Raw genomic sequence first — 27,127 nt, 5'->3', positions numbered from 1 at the left:
TCTCTCGCCATTGCCACCCGCTACCGAGCGGAGACTCTGCGATGGCCTTGCGCACTGCGCACGGGTCAGCGGCCGTGAATTATTTAATGGCACCACAGCTCCTGGGGCTTTGGCGGCAGAGAAAGGGCCCTTTGTGGTGTCAGTGCACGGACCAGAGGTCCCGGGGGTAACCGGATGCGCCAGCATGGCGTGGCGGGGTCGGTGGAGGGTGGCACGATGGAGAAAGGGGTGGGGGGGGCATCGTGCAGGGCCGTATGATCCAATAGGACCTGCGAAAAAAAATGTGCCATGTGTTTTTGTTTGTATGATACAATTTTTTTTGTTTATGAATGGAATGCTTTCAAAGCTGCGTCATCCGACGTAATTATAGTGAAAAGAATAGTTGAAGAAATGTTTTGCCTACTAATACCTCGGTTTTTCCCCCCAATAATTTAAAATTACATTTGCTTATCTGCGGCACATCGAGTTAGCACGCAGGCTTCACAAATGAACGTATCGGTAACGACATCTGTCCAGCGGCTGGACTTAAGTACCGCGTGAAACAAGCGGAGTGACGGCGGCAGCAGTAGCAAGCAGCTGCAGAAAGTTAATCACTGAAGGCCGACAAAACAGAAGTGCCTAGGGCCGTACAAGAACCTTCATCCGCCCTGGCATGGTGCACCCCGTATCCGCACCCTGGGAGTTTGTCGCGGCTGCTGGGGCCGGAGAACTCGGGAGATGACGGGTAGAGGGGGTGCGTCCCTGCCGAGGGAGGGATTCCCATTCCCTTAGGTGACCCTCCTTGTGCTTAGTACAGATAATAAATAAGTAAAAGCTCACATTCGTCAACAACACTGTGATCTTAAAAATGACAAAAATATATGAGGTTACGTTTCAGGCAATGGGCCTTCTTTACAGCGTTTAGAGAGGTATATCTAAGTGCCAATGTCTTTCTTGCCTGTGCTGTGGAGAAGGCCCGTTGCTCGAAACGTCCCCTATGAACTAACTATTTTTATTTGACCAGGTAAGGCCCATTGAGCTGTGTTACTCTATTTCCGAAGCGACCTGTCCACAAATGACAGCTCAACGAAGTGGCTTATCATGTGGAAATGTATAGCAGCCAAATACTCTAAAGGCGTGTTCCTAAATGTGGAGGCGAAAAAACCAGAGGACCCGGAAAAAAAAATCCACGCAACCACGAGGAGGGCATGCAAACTCGAACATATATGCAGGCGTCTGGGTCGGGATCGAACCCACAACTACCCGCATACCAGGCGAGGAAGGTAACGTCTCACCACCGCACATTGTCAATGTTTAAGGCAGTGCTTTACTGACGAACGCGTTGAGTTACTGTGTATTGTTATTTGTGCTGGTGCACGACTGCTGGCGCAGTATCACCAAATAATGTTCGTGCTCAGGACGCTCAGCCAGGCATTGTGGCAGCTTGCACTGTGTCCTTCGGTGCGGGTCGACGACTCGACGGGCTAGCGGGCTAGCGGGCTAGCGGGCTAGTGGGCTAGCGGGCTAGCGGGCTAGCGGGCTAGTGGGATAGCGGGCTAGTGGGCTAGCGGGCTAGCGGGCTAGTGGGCTAGTGGGCTAGCGGGCTAGCGGGCTAGTGGGCTAGTGGGCTAGCGGGCTAGTGGGCTAGCGGGCTAGCAGGCTAGTGGGCTAGCGGGCTAGTGGGCTAGTGGGCTAGCGGGCTAGCGGGCTAGCAGGCTAGTGGGCTAGTGGGCTAGCAGGCTAGCGGGCTAGCGGGCTAGTGGGCTAGCAGGCTAGTGGGCTAGTGGGCTAGTGGGCTAGCGGGCTAGCGGGCTAGCGGGCTAGTGGGCAGCACTCACCGCACAGCCGCTCTGTGCCAGGATCTGCTGGTCTGAATCCTATAGCCCGCAGGACATGAAGTGTGATCCTTTCTTTTTGAGTTATCGGGTGCAATTGTGAACAACAGCCATATCAGACATTGGTACATCTAATCGAGCATTGTCATGGGTTCACTGCAGTTCGAAGACTCACTCAGTCCCCGCAAGGCGTGCGGTGAAGTGAGGAGATGTCTCAGGTGTCTGTGCTAGACATTTGAAAACCTGAGGATCAGAATCGGTGATTTTGCCGATAGTGTGCGATCATCAGGGAAGCAGTTCCATATCCGGACACAGAGTGACAGAGGGAGCTTCTGTCCAGGGAGCAATGTTCTGGCAGTGGATGTTTCAGGCCCTGGGACGTTATATATATGTAAGAGCGGGCCGTTGTGTGCCACAGAGGAATTATTGGCAGGTCACGCACATAATACATAAATAACTGCCTATTCTCGATGAAGGCCTCCCCACACTGTGTTGGTCGTGGAGTTGTTTTTTACAACAATTTTTTTCTTGTTTTTTTAAGAGCCAATAATTTAAAAAAAATATAGTTATTTGTTACAAGATGTAACAAGATGAAACAAATAATAGGCCAGATATATTCTAGATTTAAAGCTTTCGTGACTGCAATGATTCATATTCTTAGGTTTTTTCGGTAAAGTCACGTAGGTAAAAACATTAAAAAGTAAAAGAAAATAAAAAATAAAAATCACGACGTTTCGGAGGCAACACAAGCTTCCGTCTTCAGGTGGTACCGTCACAGCCACGACAGCTGTATCAAGTAAATGAGAGATTGCAGGAGTTACCACTGCGTTTATATAATGGTTAGAGAAGGTGGTGGGGCAAGGGCCGCATACTTATTATTAATATGGTAAGGTGAGGCTTGAGACTAAGAATAGACTGCATAAAAAAGGCTGAGCCTTTGTTATGGAGAGGTGCGGTTTGTGACTCAACCTGTAACAAGAAGACCACCACTAAACCTGGTTAAACAGTAATGGTTGTCTGTCAAATAAGATTGGCAAATAAGTGTAGTTAAATCTTTTTTGCATGGTTAATCACATCTTTCCAATGATTACTCAGTTTGTAACCGTCATCACGGTTGAAATTATGTCTGTGTTTGTATATTTGTATGGCTTCGTGTACAAACCTTTGATGGTAGCCAGGAGGTTTGCAGAGAACCTTGGTCTCGGAAAATACAATTTCATGAGAGCCCACCGAGTTGTAGCAATGATCGGCAGCCTTTGTTATGCAGTCTATTCTTAGTCTCAAGCCTCACCTTACCATATTAATAAAAAGTATGCGGCCCTTGCCCCACCACCTTCTCCAACCATTATATAAACGCAGTGGTAACTCCTGCAATCTCTCATTTACTTGATACAGCTGTCGTGGCTGTGACGGTACCACCTGAAGACGGAAGCTTGTGTTGCCTCCGAAACGTCGTGATTTTTATTTTTTATTTTATTTTACTTTTTAATGTTTTTACCTACGTGACTTTACCGAAAAAACCTAAGAATAGGCCAGATATAATGCAGCCTCATTGTTAGGAGAACGGACGAGAGAGCGGTCGTGGATTTTTGTTGTTGTTAAAACCTCGCTGGTCAGTGCAGGTATTTTTGAAGAGCTTGGAGGGCAGTTGCCACTATTTCTGTTCCGTCATTACATGCCGGTGTGTCGCTATCCGTGGCCAGCAATGAAACTCTGGCTGCCGGGCTTGGTGAGCACGGCGCACTATCACCAAAACGTCCCCAGTAAACACGCCGACGCCGGGCCCACGTTTGTGGTTGGAACGGTCGGAACGACGTTGACTCGACGTCTGCCCAACATGCCACATTCGTTGTGGGCGCCTCCGCTCCACCCCCCGAAGGCAGGTTATGATGAGACGCTTGATCTTTGGCCGGGATACACGGGCGGGCAAATTTATGTCGCGCGCACATTTTATTATTTCCGATACGTGGTCCACAACGGGTGTGGGGGTGGGGGGGACCGACGCGGTCAATAAAAACACAACATTTAAGCAAACACTGAATTCACGAATGCCGACTTCAACATAAATAAACTAAAGAGGCGACATCGCAGGCCGCTCGTGACAGCTGCTCCACGCGGCTCTCCGGTTACTGCTGCCTGCGCGGAATCAATCGGCCCGAGCAGAAAACGGAGACGAAAATTGCAGCGGCGGTGGCGGTGGTGACGGTGGTGGTGGCGGTGGTTACGATGGTGGTGGTGGTGGAAGCGGCCCGAGTTGATGGTGGTGGTGGTGGCGTCCGCTTGGAACTCGATCGCCGTGCCGAGGCCACGGGCAGCCCCAACGGGCACGGGAAGCCAGAGACAGAATCAGAATCCACTTGATCATCCGCTATCCGGGGCGCGATTATCCAACATCCGTCGCTACCGGGCCAATCCGGCAAGACGAGCAACACCGTTCCAAGGGCTGTGACCCAGTCCGGCGATCGGCACCACGTGCATGACAAAAAACGTAGCGATGCTTGATTTAACTGTCAAATGTTATATATACTACATGATACACTACGTACAACTTAAACAATGAAAACACTGCACGTATATACACATCACCCCATGCAGAGTCTTCAAGATTGGAGTGGTAAGGTACAGTAAATACGGTAACTTTTTACAGTAGGATATACATTTTTGTCTATTTGTATGTTTATTTAAGGAAATTTCATGCAGAAAACTAATTAAAAACACTAAATAAACATATACACAACACTTAACATAAGCAATAAAAAATGATGAGATATCCCTAGCAGCCGAATATAATCTACCGTATTTATACGGGAGAAATACGATAACCTATAGAGCTCTTTTTCCACCGATGTCCAGTCGGGGGCACGGGGTGAGAATGTCACAACAATTAACAAAAACACGATAGTAACGTGCAAAGTACAGGAATGACAAATCAAATAACCCCCAAAAAACCCCATACTAATACAACTAATTAATCCCCCCGTCCTAGCAGGCACGGAGACGCGGGCATCTCTCCCGACCGGTGGTGGCACTGGGCAGCAGCAAACGAAGCAAAACACCCAGGAAGCTGGAGGTGCCCCCGGATTCGTGAAACACCCAAAATATCAGATGGAACGCCCATCCTCGTGGAAATTGATGAAAGCTCACCGTTCTGCATTGTAAGTGTGCGTGTACGTTGCGCATCTTTAGCCAACCGTGCTAATCGGAGGTGCGGGTGGAAGGACAATCAACTAAACACAAAAAAGCAGTTCTGAAGAAATGAAATGAACTCGTATTGGGTTGCCATAACGATGACACAGTGGATAGCGGAATGCGCTCCTAACCCTAAAACCTGAGTTCTATTCCTGGCCACAGCCACTCATGCTGACCAGCGTGGTGAAGTATGGTCAAACAACCTCAATAACTGACACGGTGTGGGGTAGGCCTTCATCCAGCAGTGGATTGGCAATGATCTCTGCACATTTTACACACAAGACACACACATCCATAATTTAGATTTTTTTTGGGTTAGATCGCGTAAATATATAAATGTGTCGTTAAACCCGCCACCACCCGACACAGCCAACTAGTAAGGTTTGTCACGTAAACAGAACGTGCAAAATTTGTTACGAGTACATGAAGGGCTCACAAGTGATGTCATCACATGCACCCCTCTATTTAAGGAAAGAAACAATAATATTTCTCCACGAATCTGGCTGTCGCCTGATGATGCCGGTTGTAATTACTGGCGAAACGTCATACTCAGATTGTAAATGTTGTGGCTTGGCTCTCCAACACACCGGTGTGCTGGACTAGTGACGAATTGGCCACGTTCTGTTTACGTGACAACCCTCACTAGTTGGCTGTGTCGGGTGTTGGCGGGTTTGACGACACATTGATATTTATGCGATCTCACCCAAAAAACCTCTATTATGAATGATATTGGTGGTGAAAGCCTCCGTGTTAAACACACACACACACACACTGCGAGGGCGGGCTGTGTATCGTGAGCTACAAGCGCTGGCTGCCACTGTGCTCACATCCACAGCACGCGAGAGTGATGACACAACCGCATGTTCCCTCGCCATAGTTTTAGGCACCATCTTCAAAAGTAAAAAAAAAATTGTAAGTAATGATAAAAAGGGATCAACCATTACCTGCTAAAAAATATATAAAAGTAGTACGACATACAGAGTAATCTCCGATCAGGACGGTACATACATACACTTACTGACTCACCCACTCACTGTCCCACTCACTCACCCACTCACGGTTGGCTACGTACGTTGCGAAAGAAGCCCAACACACGCAATCTCGTATCGAATTACGGGTGACTGAAATGTCCCAACTGGGGAGCGAAGCGCTCGACTCACAGTGCCCCCCTCGCTGTCGGCTCCTGCGTAAGCGAATGCAAGCGTGGAGTATCTCCTCTCGAAGGGGTAAAAGCCTCAAAAGGTGCCTGGGCAATCCAACTGCAATCTATAGCACTCTGTCGAACAAATAGGCGATACAGTCAACGCAACAGAGTTACATCTCATTTCTGTTTAAAACTAAAATAATTAGTAAAAGCCTCATTGCACGTATGTTCAACTTCTTTCGCACCGTACGTAGCAAACCACGGTAGTCGGAGGTGCGGTGGACGGACAACAAACTAAACACAGAAAGCAGTTCTAAATAAATGAGTTTGTTAAAATAGATAATTAAAAAGTTCATAGCTCCCAGTGGCTTCGTGATATCGGAAGGAAGAGCGTTCCAGACGGCCGCAGAAGCGCATCTGAAAGTGCGCGCGATGCGGCGACCGTCTTTGTTCGATGGCCAGCCAAAAGCCGCCGCTGCGAGGATGACCGGAGTGTCACGTGACGACTCAGAAGTGTCCTGACTTCTCAATGGCGGTTTACAACAATTTTCAGCAGAATTGGCGGCATCCCGCCGTTCCCCCCCCCCCACCACCAAACGATCATCGGCCGCTGCTTTCCAGCCAACGAGTAGACCCGGGCAGGGGAGTCCCCTTGGGGAACGAGCGTCTCATTCTTCACGGTTGAGTGCTGCTTCCTCGGGTGGGGGAAGAGGCAAGTGTCTTCCACGCTGCATTCGTTTCACATTTAATAAAATGCCAAGGATGAAACTGTCCCCCGTGATCGAACGGCGGGCAAAGACGCCTCAATACTGGCGAATGCTTCACAAACCAGTCGTGGAAATGTTATATAAACCTTATGGCGGTACCCCTGGATTCCAGAGTACCCCGGGGTAACCGCCATAAGGATCATGTCTCCATGGCAAGATCCAGTCCACCCATGGAGCAATCAATGCTGCTGGCTTTCGGCCAATTGGTCTGGCATCACTAACCAGCACTGTCCAGCTTAGTGGAGTATGGTCAAAACAACCCCTATGGCCGGGTGGATCGGCACGGTGTCCGACGTTCCGCCCCACGCGCCGGCACCTGCTTCCGAAACTGAAATTAAGTTCGTGGGAGTGGAACGTCGGACATTGTGCGAAATAACACGCGGTGCAATCTGAGCACACTTCGAAGTTGATGGTCTTACGTGTGTGTTTGTACATGTATGTATGTACATGTATGTTTGTACATGTATGTTTGTACATGTATGTATGTACATGTATGTTTGTACATGTGTGTTTGTACATGTATGTTTGTACATGTATGTTTGTACGTGTATGTATGTACATGTATGTTTGTACATGTATGTTTGTACGTGTATGTATGTACATGTATGTTTGTACATGTATGTTTGTACGTGTATGTATGTACATGTATGTTTGTACATGTATGTTTGTACATGTATGTATGTAACCAGTCCTGGGCCTCCCCGAGGTCGACTCAGCCTGGTCTGGTGTGTAAACATCGCCACTAGGGAGACAAAGATGGTCGGGCGTGGTGCTGGCCACCCGTCATAGGTGCTCGATAATAGCCCCAACAGTTTGTTCAGGCTATACGGGGGATCTTTGTCGTTGTATGCTGAACTTCTTTCGCACCGTACGTAGCCAACCGTGCTAATCGGTGGTGCGTGCGCGGGGGGGGGGGGAAGGACGGAAAAAAAATTGCTGCACAAAAATCAGTTCCAAAGAAATGGATTTTCAACCTCGTGCTCGTGAAAATCCCGGCGGTCTTGTCGACAACCCGTGACCGACCGCGGGAACGACGCGGCAACGTTCGCACTCCGCCAGCGAGGAGCGTTTCCCATTTCGGAGAGTGGCCGCGCCGAGCCGACATCACCGCTCGACGCGCCGCTGATTGAACGCGCGTCGACCTTTGACCCGAACGCGGGCCCACTCTAAGCACGAGGCAATCAGGTCAATGAACCCTCTCAACCCTCCCCTGCACACTTGACGCCCGGTCATTAGCCGCGGAGCCGAGCCCAGGCGGACCGAGGCGCAGTGACTCTCTCAGCCCCTCCGACCGATCAATGGGGCCACGATACACACGACGACAACGCCGCCGCCGCCGCTGCTGCCGCCGCTGCTGCTGCTGCTGCGGCAACATTTACAATTTTCGCAGCAACAGCAGCGCGCGCTGCCATTTCCGCCGAATCGCCAACTTTTGGGCAAACGTTCACGGCGCGCGTGGCGATAAATCGCGAGCGTTCTTTGGGCCACGCGCCGTGAATTTTCCTGCAAAAGCTCAAAATATATCGGCTCGTAAAACGCACGCTCCGAAACCTCTCATGCTGTAATCACGGTATAGAGTGACGGTGTATTTATAGTTACACCATATATATAGCGTCTAAATGCGATGGCGGTGTTGTTGGAACATTTGACTCGCAAATATGGGGTGCCAATTTCAACTCCGGTAAACAATTTTGTTGGGAGTCAAACAGCGATTGTCCCGTGGGCGGGAACCGACTCCTGGCACAGGAATCTGAAATTGACACCGCAGGCTCATGACTGCCATGAGAGATAAGTAACAGCCCCGTGCTCATTTGAGCAGGGAATCCACTCGTAGTGTTGTCTATACAGATAATAATAATAATCATCATCATAACATATCCTGGATATTCAAGAGGAGCCGATGACGAAATCGGCCCAGAATATTCCCCCGATCTCGTCAGATCTTGCAAAGTTAAGCAAGATTAAGCCTGGATCGTGCTTGGATGGGCGACCACCGCGGCTTGAACATATTCTACGTCGGGTGTCGCCAGTCGAGTGCAGTGCAGCAAAGTTCGCCGTTGTCACTGGACTATGTCACAGCGTCTATAGGCACTTGCATTGTTTTTGCTCCATCAATATCCTCGCTTTTGTCTACTTCGTAGTATTGCGGTCACCCTTTATCTATTTCACGTTTCTACAGCTTTAGTGGCTTGTCATTTTTGCTCTGGTAAGTGCTGAGGGTAATCTGCCCCGAGCTGATTTGCGCCGCGGGTGGGATTTAATATTTAGCTCCGATTTAACGTTGATATAACTTTGTAGTATTTTCTGTTTCTCATCTGACAGTTTGGTTTTTTTGTCGGTTTTTTTAAAAAATGTGTGTTTCTAATTGCTTTACCCTCGTCGCCGTAACTTCCCTTGCTCTTGTCATTGTTAGGGGCCCAACCCTTGCAGAGCGAGTCGTCGAGCACTCCAGCCCGGTGACACGAAATCAACTTAAAAACCGCGAACCGTGTGCACCCACCCGCACTGACCGGCATGGTGAAGTATGGTCAAACAGTTCCCACGATCCGCGCAGCATGGGGATGCTCTCATCCAGCAGTGGATTGACGTAGCAAAATTACTTTTTTATATCCACCATCGGAACTGCAGTGGTCCATGCGCGTTCGTGTAAGCGCCAACCCAATAAACGTATTCCATAAATAAGCCATTACAGATAACTTCCATCAACATGACATCCGCTGGTTAGGTCAATTAGACAATTTTACCGTGACGTTGCAAATTTTTGGAATTGCCCGGGTGGTTTATTTCAGTTCGGTAAAATCAAATGCCGCTGCGTCTCAAGCCTCTCCATTTTTGTGCTATAAAGGGCCGTTGCCGAAAATGTCACCAATTATAGCAGTTTTATTTCAAGGCAGTGTTGTTGGAGTTTTTTTTGTCAATTGTGCTTGTGCACAACTGTCAACGTAACAGCATCTCCTAATCACGTGTTTAACTCACAGCAGTGGTGTTCATGACAAGATCAGATAGATTTGCCAAAGTTGTCATGAGCGTGGCCTTATGACGGGAACATGTTACGGGCAATGGCTCTTCTTCAGAAACAAAACAAATAAAAGACCGCTGCCTTAGCAATGGAGCCAGCAATGTCGATAGTTGTATAACAAACGCGAACTATTGCAATACTTTTTAATTCAATTATAGTTTTTGCTGAGATCACTGATAAGTTGGTGCTAAACAGGGCATCACATGTAAAAGTGCAAAGAAACGAGACGTACATTGCAAAGTAATGCCGATGACCCAATTCCTTTTGTGCATTTCCTAAGCGCATCAGACGTCGTAATGCGTCGCAGAGCCATCCGCCGTCACGCGGTCGACACGATGAGCGCTCGACACGAGGAGCGCTCGCACTCCACGTGGCCGCGCGCTGCGGGGCCTCTGTCCTCTCGCGCATTCGGCCACTCGCAAATCGGCACGGCCGCCCCGGTTTCCAACAACGGTTCAAGTCGCATGCCAGTGGAGAAATTCGTGCCAGCGCGCGAAGCAAAGGGCCAGTGGCAGTCGGGAAAGTTCAGAAAGTCTGCCGGAATCTTCAGTTTCCACGCCTTTAAATCACATTTTTTTAACTAGTGCGTTTGGTATTCGCATTAATTTATAGCGCAAAGGCTAATCACGAAGATGCTCTGATGTTGCGGTGAGCTTTCCCGATTAAATAATGGTGCGAGTAACTTATAAAACATTTAAAATGTATATTGTGGCACCGACAGACGCAGCCTACTGTTTGATTTTTTATAACGTCACGGCATCTTTAACGTCCACTGTTAAGCAGACGACACGGCTAATACACCCGCAGTATCAGCAGAATCAGAATATTTTATAATACTGGAGGGATCTGATGAGCTAATAAACATATTTTTCACGGATATCTAGTTGGGGCGTTTCAGGACGTTACAATAACAAGCAATACAAAACCCCGACGGGAGTGCAAACCATTGGAGAGGTAAACACATCACTTCAACAATATACAAATACAACAAAGCGATGTTGTATCTCACCAGGTTAAGCCCACTGAGCTATTAACTTATATTTCAGAAACCTACCTGACCGCAAACGATATCCCGACAAAGTGGCTTGTCACGTGTAAATTAACACCAGCAAAAAATGTAAAATGCATATTTATTGATTAATTTAAATAAATGTAATTATCTAAACCAGAGCTGCCACTGGGCCAGGTCTCCGCTGTGCTCGGTGTGGGTCTCACAGCGAGCCGGCAAAGTGTCCACAGCAGCCGCTTGGCTTTGCGATCTTTGTTTCACGCGCGCGCCGGTTGGCTCGCAACGCTGCCGCAGATATCAAAAGCGGCACAGCGTGCAGCATTAATTGGGCCCACGCTCGAATCGTCAGACGGTGACCACCAGCAAGATAGAGCCGCACTACTGCACTCCTACCCTGCCAGGGCCACCCCCTCTCACTGGAAATCCAACAGATGATTTGGTGACACCTCTGTTGCGTTGGCAGTGATTCACACAAAGAGAAAATAACAAAACCAACAACTCAACGCATTCGTCAATCACACCGTGGCCTTAAAATGAAGAATGTACATTAGGTGGGGTGTCGTGCGATGACCTTTCTTCGTAGCACATACATCTCCTGCATATATTTATGAATCTCATGGCGCGATGCTAATCGCACAAGATGGATTTAGAGTAATGGTGGAATGTGACCAAAGCATGAATGTCAGAATCCGTCCCTGGTTTTCCAGCCTCAAAGCACGCGCAGATGGCACGGTCGAATGAGACTCGGCGCACACGTGTCATTACCAGCCATGGTCTATCCACGGCTGGATTCAGACGTCCCCGACCGCTCGCATCTCTCACGAACCGTGCGATGCAACAACAAGGAATATAGCTCCCGGAGGGGCCGATGTCATCGCTCCAATTCCACGATGGACAGACAATCGGGTGCGTTCCATCCTTGGGCTCATATTCCATGCCAACATCGCACTCAGTGCTGGAGAGAAAAGGGACGTTTCGAGGGCTCGTGGTGATGGGAATGGGCCCCTTCTGTTTCGCCGTTATATCAGGAGTTGGGCCGCCCTCTGCTGGTGAAATGCCGAGTCACTGAATTTCGTGAATTCTCCCAACACCGAAGCGGTCGGAGGTCAACAGCGCCTCTCCATGCTCACGCAAGCAATGCGGTTGCTCTCATCTCCACCGGCAACCTTGCACCAGTGATGGAAATTCCACATTCCCATGGCGGGGGCCAGTCCCCTCCATAGCATGTATGTACGTGTGTTGAAATTAACTCCGCCAGAAATGTGTTTCTGCCTGTCACAGGCCATGATAAAAGGAGAAGGGTTGGCGTCTGGTGGAAACCGGCCGTAAAACCCTAAAGCCAAAGCATGGAAAGTCCTTGCAAACGAATGGCCCTCAGTCCCCCGCAGCCCCTAAGTGGGCAGAGCGTGCGGAGAATCTCGGGACCCAGTGACTCTGCCGCTGCAGGGAGTGCAGACCCGGGAGGTGGTAGCTGCGTTGCGTGCACATATCGAGACGGAGAAACACAACGGAAAGAGCAGAAGGTTGCTCGGGAGGAGGATAAGGTTGGCCACGTGGAATATTGGAACAATGAAAGGAAAGGTCAGGAATTAGCGGACTGCTTGAGAAGAAGGAAAGTCGACATTGCATGCATCCAGGAAACAAAATGGAAAGGCAGCAAAGCGAAAGAGATTGGCTGTGGTTTTAAATTGTTATTGCATGGAACCACAACAAGGAGAAATGGAGTTGGAGTTGTGCTAAGTGAGGAGATTAAGACAAAGGTGGTGGAAGTCAGAAGAGCGATTAACAGCCTGATGATAGTCAGACTCGTACTCGACAGTGGGGTTGTAAATGTGGTGTGTGCGTATACCCCGCAGATGGGCTGCAGTGGGCAAGTGAAGGATGCATTTTGGGAGAGCTTAGACCAGGAGTTCTAGAGCTTACCGGTAGATGAAGCAGTGGCCATGGGCGCAGACTTAAATGGAAGTGTGGGAAGAGGTAAGGACGGATATGAAAGGAACCGTGGAGGATGCGGATATGACATTAGGGATGCGGGAGGAGAGGGCTTTCTTCGAACGGCCCAGGCAAATGATCTTGCAGTGGTGAATACCTCCTTCCAGAAGCAGGAGGGACATCCGATGACCTACCAGAGTAGAGAGGTGAAGGGCCAGATAGATTTTATTTTGGTGAGGAGGAAGCACCTGAATGGAGTGAAAAACAGCAAAGTGATCCCTGCAAAGTTTTGTGTGACTGGACAACAACACAGACTACTGGTGGCAGATTGCGTAGTTAAAGGGGGTAGGAAGGAGAAGACGAGACAAAATAACTGCAGCAGGGTGAATTGGTGGCGACTAAACAAGGAGAAAGAAAACTTCTGCAGGCAAGCTGTGGAGAAGTTCAAAAGCGTAAGGCCGAGGAGGAGCGTGAATTAAATGTGGTAACGACTGGCGAGTGGAATACTGAGAGCAGCAGGTAGTAGTACGGTGGGAGCGAGCAAAGGAAGACCGATGCAACATACGGAAACGTGGTGGTGGAGTTACGAAGTGCAAAAGGCAATAAGAGAAAAAAAGGTCAAGTTTAAGAAGTGGCAGAACACGAGAGAGAGAGAATGACCATCTGGATGAATGCCTGGCAGCGAGAAGAGAGGCAATGCGAGTGGGAGCAGTGGCAAAAGGAACAGTATTTGCACAACTCTACCAGAAGCTTGATAGCAAAGAAGATGATTTACCGTTTGGCAAGAGCCAGAGAGAGATAAAGACCATGGACATAGACCATGTGAGGGGAAAACCGGAGGACCCAGATTAAAAAAATCACGCAACCACGAGAAGAACGTGGAAACTCCAAATATGCAGGTGTCAGGGTTGAGGATCGAAGCCACGACCTCCTGTATACCTGTCTAGGTAGTTAACGTCTCGCCACCGGAGGTGAACACTGGCAAAAAAAAGTCCGCTGCTGACACACAGGTAGTCAAGTTTCAAGTTTATTTCCCAGGAGAAAACTCGCTCATTCCACGACGCTGTACACCCTTTATCAAGAGGCGATGGCTGACGATTCATCCCGAACAAGAATTGTAACTGCTTCCGTAACACGGAGGCTTTCGCGACCAGTATTATCCATGATGTTGGATTTTTTTTCAGGATTTCTTCACAACTCTGGCTGTTGTCGCCTGATGATGCTGGTTGTAATTACCGGCCGAAACGTCGTACTCGAATTGTTAATATTGTGGGTTTACTCTCCAACGCACCGAGTGTGCTGTACGAGTAACGAATTGACATGTTTTGTTTACGTGACAACCCTTACTAATTGGCTGTGCCAGGGTTGTGGCGGCTTTAACGGCACATTTATATTTACGCGATATAACCATAGAACATAAACATCTATTGTTCTTCCGTAACGTTGAGGCCCGTGTGCTTGGACTAACACACGTGACCAACTAAGACTTGAGAGAGGTTGGGTTGCCTGCGTTTGTGGATCCAAACTACGAGTTTCACTGACGCAATACACAAAAGCAATGGGATGAATAGGTCACCAAACATTGCATCATCGCGCATGAATTCGGATTACATCCCTGATCGTGACCACCCCACCCTGATCGTGACCACCCCCACCCTGATCGCAACGACCCTACCGCAAACCAACCCACCACCGCTTGACCCCTGCGAAAGACGTCCACCTGCCGGGTTGGTTCGTCAGACCGCCTCTAGATGGCAATGCTCGCGGCGTTATCGAGATGCAGTTTCATGCCCCATCGAGCGCCGTTGGGCGATGCGATTTCGGCACCGGAGTTCAAGAATTTATTCCCTTTTTTTGTGTCGCCAGCACCGTCTTTGTTTGTTCTGTCTAGAGCCTCGCCTCGCATGTCCCGTGTTGTTTGTACTGCCACGTTGACGGTGTTTGTATTGACTCATATTCCTCGTCTCGTATTTCTTCGTCGTGTTTGTTAAGAAGAGGGAACTGCACTTTTGTACGCTGCGACTCACTCTCGCGGATAACCACAGCGCAAGTGAGTCTACGCGATCATTTAGATGTGTCGTGAATAATTAAATGTTCGCCCTTACTTCATCCAAAGGAAGCTTCACTTGACCTCAAATCACTTTTGTTTCACGACCATCTTGCGTTGGAATGTCTGGACAAATTTACAGCAATGGCCCCTCTCGCTATGCAGAAGGGCCAACACCTGAAACGTCCCGTTTTTATAAAAATATAATTTTAAGGCCACAGTGTGATTGACACACGCGTTGAGTGGTTGTGTCCACTGCGCACCAAATATGCCCTAAACAGACTGTAGGGGCAAGTGCTGTTAGCGAGCACCTATGAAGGCCTGCACGGCGCACGAGGAGGTGGGTGGCCAACACCACGCCCGGCCGCCTTTGTCTCCCCAGTGGCGATGTTTACGCACCGCACCAGGTACTCATTTGAGGCCGAGCCGACCTAGGGGAGGCCCAAGATCGTTTCAGATAATCTTCACCGGTGCTGGCCGCGAGCGGGAATCGAACTCCTGTCACCGGTTTCGTAGCGCAGCGTAGCGCTAACCGCTGCACCACCGCTCCCCATTGCGCACCACTGGCCAACTCGGCAGCATGACCAAACATTTCTTTAAATTTACAATTCTTAAAAAAATATTTCCGATGTTGAGAGTAACTGGAGCGCCTCGAGCAGTGTTCTTCACTAATTCTCATGGGGGTGGGGCCACTTTCGCCGGTAAGACGAGGGCCGCCACCCCACTTGAAACCATCTGGGGGTTTGAGAGCAGCACGATGACGGTGATGGAGGGTGTAGTCATCTCGGTCATCTCAGTCACTCGACCCGTGGCACCTGGGTCTGCCCCGTGACCTCCTGCCAGCGGGCGTTCGACACTTCACGTGGCCTCAAGGTGCACATGGCCTGGCACAAGCGTCGTGGTGACGTCACCGCCACTTAGTGGCGAATGGCGGTTGTTGTTGTTGTCACCATTTGTGTGCTGTCAGGGGCCGCAAGTCACAGGCCGCACTAAGAGGCCATCATGGGTCGCCAGTGGCCCCCTGACATTGTGCTGAGGGACACTTGCATAGAGATCCAAGTATATGAGATGATCAAAGTGGAAGGTCCTCCCACACCGGTCATAAACCCACTTGCTGTACTGCCGTACCCCTGCCACATCTTTCCCCAATGGAGTTTGGAGTCGCAGCACCACAATCGAAGTGTGGATTCACCAACCCCTGCCTCAAAAGAACCGAATTTACAGGATTGCAAATCATGTGCGTGTGTGTGTAGCGGTTAGCGCTACGCTGCGCTACGAACCCGGCGACCCGAGTTCGATTCCCGCTCACGGCCAACACCGGTGACAATTATCTGAACCGGTCTTGGGCCTCTCCTAGGACGACTCAGCCTCAAATGCGTACCTGGTGTGGTGTGTAAACATCGCCACTGGGGAGACAAAGGCGGTCGGGCGTGGTGCTGGCCACCCACCCCCTCGTGTACCGTTCCGGCCTTCATAGGTGCTCGTTAAAAGCACTTGCCCCTACAGTCTATTAAGGCTATACGGGGGATCTGTTTTATGTTCTTGTAACAATTGAACCCCATTATATTTGTGAAATTAGAAAATGTAAAGAGAAAATAACCAAATACTGAGTGATCTGACATTACCATTTAAATAGCCGTCGTCATAACCCTTACAGCAACCCGTCCAGATGTTTAAAGCCATAAACCTCCTCGCGTGAATATTACAAAACCAGTCGCTAAATATTTAAAAGCTTAGCCTGCAACCTCACCAATTCACACACAAAGATGCCCCGTGTGGGTGACTGCTGCCTCGGTGCTGTCATTGAGAGAGTCTATACAGCTTTGTGGCCACGGTGTCCGCAGGTACTTTACAGGTGCGCCGTGTCTCCCTTGCTCACATTTCGAATGCCACTGTAAGCATATTTCCCCGCTCTTTCGGTTAGCAACGTTGGCTACGTACGGTGCGAAAGAAGTTCAACGTACACGCGTACGAACGAGTCCACAACAGGCGCGCGAGTTGCCCGGCAAAGAGGCGCAACGCGACGGTGCTCACACGCCGGTCGCGCATTTCCTACAACGGCGTCTGCGGCTTCTCCATCCCCCACCGCCCCCCTGGTACGTGCCACGAAACGCACGGGGGGGGGGGCGTCTTCCGGACACGCCACCTAACTCCGCACGCAACAAAGAAACGAGCGCGAGGCTGTTCCCCCCCCCCCACCGGGTGGACTCTTCTCGCACATCGTGTTGCGCGTGAAGCCGCCGTTTGCCGCTGCGCGTGCACGGACGATGTCACTTGCGCCCAGTCCACTGCGCGCCGACGAGGGCGTGATGTGCGTCCCGCGTCGATGTTCTATGCGGTCACCGCGACAATGAAGCTTGTGTGGGTGTTTGTGCCGCCGTAATATGTTGCGTAAACTAACGGGGCGGAGGGGGGTTCGAAAGAGAATGGCGGAGGTCGAGTGCATTGGTCACCGGGTTCCGTGGGGCAGCGTGCTCACTGTTGCGCTAACGCTCCCCCAGTCTCATCAGAACCACCACCACCACCAACAACACCATCACCAACAACACCACCACCAACAACACCAACAACACCAACAACAACACCACCAACAACACCACCACCAACAACACCAACAACACCAACAACAACAACAACAACCGCCATTCGCCACTAAGTGGCGGTGACGTCACCACGACGCTTGTGCCAGACCATGTGCACCTTGAGGCCACGTGAAGTGTCGAACGCCCGCTGGCAGGAGGTCACAGGGCAGACCCAGGTGCCACGGGTCGACTGACCGAGATGACCGAGATGACTGGCTGATGCACCACCTGTGCCCCCTACTGTACCAACTTGCTGTGCTTTAGCCACCCGGCGCTCCGCTCGTTGTTGTGAGCGTCGCTCCTCCGCCCTCCGTTGTTGTTGGAGGGCGACTGCCTCCAACTGCCCAGTAGCGTCCTTCACGAGCCTCCTCCACTGAGGCCGATCTTGACACCGCTGGTACCAGTCATCGGCAAGTCCACTCAGCTCCACGTCCTCCTGTACCACATCACTCCATCTCTTCTCTAGCCCGTGCCGCGCCCGTTTAGCCCCCTCGATCCGGCCGAACAAAAGCTGTTTAGGCATACGGTGGCTGGGCATGCGGGCTACATGACCCAGCCAACGCAGCCTTGCCTGCCGGAGGAGCTCACTGATGGGACTTTGCCCAGATCTTTCAAGGACTTGTGAGCTCCTCACACAATCCAGCCTGGTTAAACCCAGGATGGATCGTAGGCAGGCCAGCCAAAATGTTTCTAACCGGTGAAGATGCTCCACTAGGGGGGTCCACGTTTCGCAAGCGTAGAGAAGGGAGGGAATGACCGTGGCCGAGAAGACCTGAAGCTTCGTGCGGAGCGACAGACCAGGTAGCTTCCACACAGCGTTACGCAACCAATGAAAATATATTGCCGCTCGACTGATTCGGAGTGAGACCTCTGCTGATAAACTGGAGCCGGTCATAAGCACACTGCCCAGGTATGGGAAACTCTCCACTCTCTCCACAACTGCCCCATCACCAATTGGGAGTTGTGGGGGTGGAGTGTCCGATGGTACAAAATACCCAGGCAAACCCCATTTGGCGGAGCCAGGAGATTGCATTTTCACCCTCGGGGCTCCTCCAGAAACAACGAAAAACCATTGCGGATGGCCACGTGAAATGTTCGAACGCTCACTGCGGAGGAGAGGCTGCCACTCCTCTGTCGGGAGCTGGACCGGTACCGCCTGGATCTCTGTAGCATTCAGGAGGTCCGGTGGACCGGTTCTGGATCCTGCCACCATGAGGGGTGGACAGTCCTCTACTCGGGGCAGGAGACTGCCAAACAACAGGGTGTGGCTCTTCTTCTGAACAAAAGAATGAAGGGGGCGTGGGAGCGTGGCGGTGAGGTGTGGGAAGCTGTAAGCCCCAGGATACTTTGGGCTCGCCTTCCCATCAATCAGAGGCGAGGAGTGGTGGTCGTGGTTACTTATGCCCCCACCGAAGACGAACATCCGTGGAGGGATGCAGGCAAAGCCGATGAGTCAGACGCTTTCTATGACCTCCTGTCACAGGTGCTGGCTAAAGTGGCCACTCGGGACAGAGTCATCTTGTTGGGTGACTTCAATGCCCGAGTTGGTCATGATGCTGGCACCTGGTCTGGAGTGATTGGAAGGCATGGGCCAGATCAGCTCAATAATAACGGTAGGAGGCTGCTAGATTTTTGTGCAGCCCATGGGCTTGTAATTACCAACACGCTCTTCCGGCATCGGCGCATCCACACAACATCATGGATGCATGCCGGGTCCAAGCAAGAACATCTGCTGGACTACATAGTGACGGACCAGCGGATGCGAGCCCATGTCCTTGACACCAGGACCTACCGGGGAACTGATCTGCCCTCTGACCATCGACTAGTCATCTGTAAGATGCGCCTGCCTTTCTTCCACTCCGGTGGCGGGTGTACACCCAGGAACACCAACAACACCACCACAATCACCACCAACAACACCACCACCGTCTGAATCGAGGTCTTCCCCTTGATGGCAAACCTCTGGGTGCCACTCCAATGCCTGTCTCGGTAACCTGCCCTCCTCCACCCTGCACGTGTCCACCCGTCACAACATCCTTGTTAGATTCGCTCATGCATTCTGCTGCAGGGTAAGACAAAGCATTGGTAGATGTGGCCACAAGCGATGCACAGACAAGATGAAGGTAACTGCATCTAAGCTTAAAACTAAACTATTTTAAAAAAATTACCAGGTAAGGTCTACTGAGCTATGTAGCTCTTCTTTCAGCAGCAACCTGGCCACAAATTATACTTCAACGAAGCGGCTTATCACGTGGAAATTTATATTAGTAGCCAAATACTCTAAACGCGCGATGTTGATTCTAAATGTGTCGGGGGGAAACCGTAAATCTCGAAGAAAAATCAACGCGACCACGGGTAGAGAGAGAGAGACACGCAAACTCCAAATATACAGCAGGCGTCAGATTCGGGATCGAACCCATGGGATCCTGTAGACCAGGCGAGGCAGTGAACATCTCGTCACCGCAGCACCTGCATGAACTCTCAAGGTCAAGGTCGAGAGGGCATCACGACCAATATCATTGCTGCCGCCACACCTCCCCATCGCCTATTTCCTTCTGCCAGATCCCCCAGCTGTAGTGCAACCGACACCCGACCTTTTTACAACCTCAACAAAGACCCCCTGTGTAACCTTTAGCAGACTTTGGGGGCAAGTGCTGTGAACAAAGCGCCTATGAAAGGCGGCACGCCACGCGAAGGGGGTGGTGGCCAGCACCACGCAGACCCAGCATTTGACTCCCTCGTGGCGATGTCTACACATTGCACCAGGTACTCATTTGAGGCTGAGTAGACCTAAAGGGAAAGGCCCAGGAGCCGGTGAGATAATCGTCACTGGTGTTGGCCGTGAGCGCAGCGTGCTAATTGCTGCGCCACCGCTCCCCAGGTCTTTCACTTGATGGCAAACCTCTGGGTGTCACTCCAATGCCCGTCTGTGTAACCCGCCCTCATCCTCCTCCCTGCACTTGTCCACCCATCACAACCTCCTCATGCTGATTACATCTACAACGTGATCTTGTCACGTTATATTCTGAACTACAAAGTTTCTTAGCCTGCCATGAATTTTTTATCATTATCCACACGCACCCATGTTCATTATTGAAGGTATAAATTACATGTACTCCGACCGTATAATTAGCCTTTGCAGAAGCGCCTGCATTTGTGTTTGAAATTTCCACCTGTTCTCCGCTACTTCCATATACCTCTTATGTGCAGCCGGCCCTGTGTTTATGTTTTACACACATTGCTGTGACGCTCATTTATGTCGCCTTGTTTAAGGCCTCAGAAATGCCATGCTTTTTTTATTATCCGAAATCTTGTGGATGCCTCTTAGCCATCTATACACATTTTGTAGTTGTTCAGACACTCAGGACACCCGTAGTGGCTGTGTACATGGATGCACTCGCCCAGATTTTCAGCCAGCCGCCTTACCAGCAGTATAGCTAGATACAGTATCTACTCAACCAGCCATTCATCCAGCCACCCAACCAGTCAGCCGCTTACCCAACAAACCACCCATCAAGCCACCCTACCAAACCAAACAGTCTGCCACCCACCCGATCAGCCATCCAACTAACCAGCCATCTAGACAACCAAATCATTAGCACAATTGGCACCTCCAATTTGCACGGTTGGCTACGCACGGTGCGAAAGAAGTCCAACAAACAACCGGCCACCCAACGAGCAATCCACTAAAACCACCACGCAGCCTCCGAGCGAGCCAGCCAGTCATGCTAAGCAGCGCAAGCCACGTAGCCCCCCCCACCCCCACCCAGCCATCAATCCAATCGCCCACCTAACCACCCAGCTAGCTGAACCGTCGCCTCGCCTGTAGCGCATGCCCGTGCGGGTGGCCGCGCTTTCAGCGACCCACCAATCCAATCGCCCAGCCACCCACCCACCCAGCCATCGGCTCACCTGCAGCGCATGCCCGTGTGCGTGGCCGCGCTGTCAGCGATCCATCAATCCAATTAATCACCCAGCCAGCCAGGCAACCACCCACCCAGCCACCCAGCCACCCACCCAGGCACCCAATCAGTCACCCACCCAGTCACCCAGCCACCCAACCAGTCAGCAAGCCAGCCACCCACCCAGTCAGCCACCCACCCAGTCAGCCACCCAGCCAGCCACCCAGTCACCCAGCCAGCCACCCACCCAGTCACCCAGCCAGCAAGCCAGCCACCTACCCAGTCACCCAGCCACCCACCCAATCAGCCACCCAGCCAGCCAGTCGCGCCACCACCTCACCTGTAGCGCATGCCCGTGCGCGCCGCCGCGCTGTCTGCGAGCGAGATTCCGTGCACGTTGAGGAAGCGCTCGACGTCGCGCATCTTGGCGAGGGCGCGCGCGTCCCTGGCCGCCCGGCTCCGCGCCTCGTCGCCCGAGTGGCTCCTGCCGCCGGAGCCCATCGCGGACGAGGAGGAGGGGGGAGCCCCGGGCACCCCGCGACCCACGCCCGAGGTCGTCGCCGCCGATTTGTGCTTCTTCACCGGCGCTTTGATGCGGTAGAGGTCTTCGATGGCCATCGCGGCCCCGCGGCCGGCAGGCACGGTGGGGTTGGCGGGACGCGCCGTGAACATGGTCCTGCCGGTCGGTGTGTGTGTTGTGTGTGTTGTGTTGTGTGTGTTGGGGAGCGCGCGTGTGCGTGTGTGTGTCTATTCAGCTGTATGAGTGAACTGTTGGACTGTATAAATTAACTTTATCTGCGCGAAAGTTTGAGACTATTATGTGTGTGTGGAGCTCTATATGTGTGTGGGGAATTCTAGGCGTGTGTGCATGTCTATTGAGCTGTACGAGTGAACTTTATCTGAGTTTGATACCCTATGTGTGTGTCTATGTGTCTATATGGAGAATGCATGTATTTGTTTGTGGGTATCTATTGGGCTACATGAGTGCTTGTTTGTATTTGTGTGTGTCTATTGGGCTAGATCTATGTGTCTCTATGTCTAATAGGCTTAATATGAATGTGTCTGTTGGGCTAAATGGGTGATGTGTGTGTGGCTAAATAGGTGATGTTAATCTCGTGTGTTGAAGTGTGTTTGAAGTTAAATGGAATAAATGTTTTTGTGTAAATTGGGCTAAACGCGTAATCTTGTCCGTGTATCTACAACATTAAATCATATATGTTTGCAATCTTATGTCCATTAGGCTAACGTGAGTATCTGTGTGCGAATCGGTGTTTGTATACAAATATAAATAGTACATTTCTGTGTAGTATGTACTGCATGTATATATGACTAATCAGTTATCTGTGTTGGTGTGCGTAGCCATGTGTGTCTATGTGTCCAAAGCTAAATTGCGACCTCCACGGTTGTGTAGTTGCGTGTCTCTCAAAAACTGATTGAGTGACCTTTGCCAACAGCCTGGCATTACGATAGCGCACACTCGATGCTGCTGTGTGTTCACGATGATTTTTGTCTAGAAGCGCGTGCACGGCTAAACGTGCGATCTTTTGCTAAACTGCATGTACGTGTGTGTGTGTGTGATTCTAGGGTAAACGCAGTAGTGTCTGTGTGTGTGTGGCTGGATGTGGTGCTGACAACACCACCCCCTATGCATATATCGTGACGACGTTAATAGGCGCTCGCTAACAACACCTGCACGTCCCGCGGAGACGACTCGACACGTTCAGCACCGCGATCCTCCTCGGCTTTGCATCTCGGCACTCGCTCGCAACGCAGGTGGCCCCTATGACGCTGGCCGGAGTGAAACCTTACACTTAACCACGTAACACTACATTAAATACAACAGCAGCAGCAGCAACAACAGCAACAACAGATAACACTGGGACCACTTTCAGCGTTGTCCGCCGGCTGGAGGTCGTAAATAAAATCGGTGTTTTAAACAACGCGGCCGAACTGCTCCCTCCCACTGCCTCCCTGCCGGAGGCGCTGTCCTTCGAACTGAACCGTAACGAGTCGGGGGCCGAGAGAACAAGCGACTTCAACTTCACAAGCAACGGCGCTCGTCCTCAATATCCCTCCTCCTCATCCTCATCCTCCTCCCCATTTGTCCCCATTCCCCACCCCTCATAGAGCGGTTGATGTAATTAAGCTGACACGGATCCGATGTCCCGCGCAGAATGGCCAGAGGTAATTAAATTGAGTGACCAACTTGTTTGAAATCGCGACACGGCCGTGTTGAAACCAAAAGCCGCGCTCCGAGCGTGCCAGCCCATGTAATTATCACGTAAGCGCCGTGCCAGAGGCTCCGCTTGTCTCGTGTGCACAGGGTACCCCCTAGGCGACCACGCGGGCTACAGGTGAAGACAAAACAAATGTCCCCCTCTCCCCCCCTCGCCCGCATAGGCCTTTAACAGGCTGTTGGGGCAAGTGCTGTTAGCGAGCACCTATTAAGGCCGGCAAGGCGCACGGGAGGGGTGTGTGATCAGCACCACGCCCGGTCGAATTTGTCTCCCCAGAGCTGATGTTTGCACACCGCACCAAGTGCCTATTTAAGGCCGAGTCGACCTATGGGAGGACCGGGACCTCTTCAAATGTTCGCCACTGTCATATTAGTCGTCAGCGAGAATTGAACTCGGGTGGCTGGTTTTGTAGCCGCCCTCCACGCCCAAGGCTCATCCTTCTTATCGGAGTCAAATAAAAACAAAATATTGCTACAATTTAATGTATTTTATACCTACGTGACTTTACCTAAAGAACCAAAGAGTACTGCTACAATAGTTACAGAGGGGGTGAGAGCCAGAGCAGAATGCACGACAGACATTAGCAGCAATAGCGCCACGATGGCGAGATGTTAGCTCCCTCGCCTCGTATACATGAGGTCATGGGCTCGATCCCGACTCTGACGGCTGATGTACATTTGGAGTTTGCGTGTCTCTCTCCCCGTGGTCGCGTGGATTTTTCTCCGGGGTTTTCCCTCCGCGTTTGGAATCAACATGCGTTGATCCAACCCACGACCTCCTGTATACCAGGCGATGTATTTAACATCTCCCCACCACGGTGCCCATTAAATATAAAACCATGCTTAGCCAAACCCAGCGACGTATGCGGTAGGCTGCCCGTTAATAAAATTCTCCTTATTTTTGTTGACTGCGTACCAATTTTAAAATAGAACCACGCCACTTTACAAAACCTCACGATTGTTACGAGACATTTTTTTTAATACTAATAACTTCTGTAACGATATTAGCCCATCGGCCTATGCGTGTTTCACATGTGTGGGGGGGGGAAGAGCTTCATAGTTCATCAGATTTTTCTCCAGGATAAATAAAGATTCCGATTCTGCTTTCTGGGTCTACGTGTTACAGCGGCATTGTATAAAGCAACACACTCTGATCTGGTGTTTTTGCTTCTCCAAGTCTCATCAGCAGAGTCAGACCTGTTCGAGAAACGCTTTTGCAAGCTGCTGCCCGGTGTTATGGACAACACGGGGGCCCTGCCCAGTGTGGCACAGAGTCATTGTATTAACATGTGAACTGTGGACGGTTGCATTGTAAACAAACAGACGAGGCCGCTTCGTCGAGTAAAACAAATCCCACGAAAGCAGCTCGGTGCATCCGCCTGCGAGCGTTCTCAGCGGCGTGGGTAGCGTGGCCTCTGCCGCGACTAATGAAGCGCTTCCTCGACTCATCACGTTGGCGCGACGTTGATCCAACGTCAATCAACGTTGGCTCAACGTCCACCGACGTTGATCCAATGTCAGTCAACGTTGGCCAAGCGTCAGTCAACGTCGATCCAACGTCAGTCAACGTTGGCTCAACGTAAACTAACATTGGCCCCGCGTTGCATCTTTACGGGGCCTGGCTAGTCTCCCCTCCTCTTCATAGCCCCCCCCCCCCCCACCACGTGCAGCTGCGCACACTGCCCACGCGCGCGCGCTGCGAGCGTCTTCTGGGGCAATGCCGCTCCGAGTGGCAGCAGCCACACACCTGGCGGGCGGGTAAGGTGAGACGGTGCGGGCCCTGGCGCGCATGGGTGCGGTGGGTGGGGTGGGTGGTGTGGGTGGGGTGTGGGTGGGGTGGGTGGTGTGTGTGGGTGGTGTGGGGGTGTAGGTCGGGTGGGTGGTGTGGGTTGTGTGGGTGGGTGGGGTGGGGGTGTGGGAGTGGTGTGGGGGGTGTGGGTGGGGTGGGTGGGATGGAGGATGTGGGGGGGGTATGGGTGGGGTGGGGGTGTGGGTGGGGTAGGGGTGTGGGTGGGGTGGTGGGGTGGGTGGTGGGGGTAGGGGGATATCATAACATCTGCACACAGATCAAACTTCATCGAGCACACGCGAAATGGATATAAAAAGGGTGGACACGGGAAGAGCCAACAGGGCGCACGAGAGGAAACAAACAGACGGAGCTTTTGCACCACGGCTCGCTCGCTCGGCCATACATATGGGGGGGGGGGGGGGGTAGAGGTGTCGTGTTGCCGGCACAAATAACATAACTGCAATGGACGCGCCGGGCTGCAGGGGATTAATTAAATCGACGCTCGCGGGCGCAGGAAAAATACGAGCTGGGCAAGGCGGTCTGATAGCTGAACCTCCCGGGGTTATTCATTGTTTATATACAGACCCGGTGGATCGTGTACTTGGACGAGCTGGCGGCAGCTGGCGGCTGTGTTGTACTAAGAGAGGGGCACGGGTGTGGAGAGGTTCCTGGGTGAAGGGCACCGCAATGACCAGCACCGGTGGTTACGAAAATTCCACAAACGCAGCGGTGGTTTGTGGTCAGGGCTTTATTGGAGAAACGGTGTCTTGAGCGTGTCATTTGAATGGGATGGGTGGGACGAGGGTTGCCACCTCTGGGGTACAAAATGCCAGGACAAAGAAGAGGTACATCTCAATACTGACGGTGGGGAGAATTACACGTCACATGCACTGTCTCGAGAGGTGTGTTATTACGCAGCTGACCAAGACTTTAAATGTCCCCCGGGAAAACGTTTTACATAATTCCGAGGATAAATTTCCTAGCTACTTCCAGAAGGGATCGGAAGCACAGGTTTCGGAAGCTCAAGTTGGGCACTTATCTTTCTAGAAGATGAGCGGAGGCGTTCTCCCAATTAACACACACAGAGACACACAGCGGATATGGGGAAAAGCCATGCGCCATTCATTGTCTCAGCCCTTCCTCCGCGTATGCATTCTATTGGTTTCCTGACAACTATTTTCCACCGCGCGTTACGCAGACCTGCCCTTGCATTGCCCATATCACTCTCACAATGGCCGCGCACAATTGACTCCCAAAGGCCAACAAAGCACTCGGCTACTTGGCAAACACCTGCCATGCACGCGTGCGTGCCTCTGAATGGACGAGCGGATAAACACCCCCGTTGCACTGAGCGGTGACTGCTGTTCGTGAGCCCGTCGCACTGGACAGCGGCCTAAGGTTAATAATAATAACAACAACAAGAAGAAGCTTGTGTCACCTGCTCATTGGTCGCTGAAGATGGGCCCGTGTACGGCCAACCTCCGCAGCTGAGGCCGCAAGTGACCACTCACTCTGTGGACGAGGTCAGAGACAGGCCGTGGCCCCTGACAGGACCCGATGGTTGTCTCAGGGGCCCATCCTCCACACCGTTGATGAAAGCGGCTGACGCCTGGCTCGGCAGGACGATAACGCGGACCTTTTTAACTTAAAATCCTCGCGATTTGGGTCACGCAAATTTATTAGAAAATCACATCGAT

The 27,127-nt window shown here is 51.4% G+C and overlaps 1 protein-coding gene across 1 annotated transcript in view; it reads right to left on the bottom strand.

Annotated features, from left to right (window-relative positions):
- KCNAB1 (potassium voltage-gated channel subfamily A regulatory beta subunit 1) overlaps positions 1-22,303 on the bottom strand; it is a 90,115-nt gene extending 67,812 nt beyond the window's left edge. The window contains exon 1 of the mRNA XM_078869535.1: positions 21,746-22,303. Within this exon, the coding sequence (XP_078725661.1) occupies positions 21,746-22,077 (332 nt within the window). The 5' untranslated portion in view covers positions 22,078-22,303. The remainder of the gene's footprint in view (positions 1-21,745) is intronic.
- Positions 22,304-27,127: the final 4,824 nt, after the last annotated feature.

Source organism: Lampetra fluviatilis, chromosome 28 (genome assembly GCF_964198595.1).
Source record: "Lampetra fluviatilis chromosome 28, kcLamFluv1.1, whole genome shotgun sequence".
In the NCBI taxonomy this organism is placed as follows: Eukaryota; Metazoa; Chordata; class Hyperoartia; order Petromyzontiformes; family Petromyzontidae; genus Lampetra; species Lampetra fluviatilis.
The sequence above is the reverse complement of the archived record's forward strand: the minus strand, read 5'-3'. Positions and strand labels throughout refer to the sequence as shown.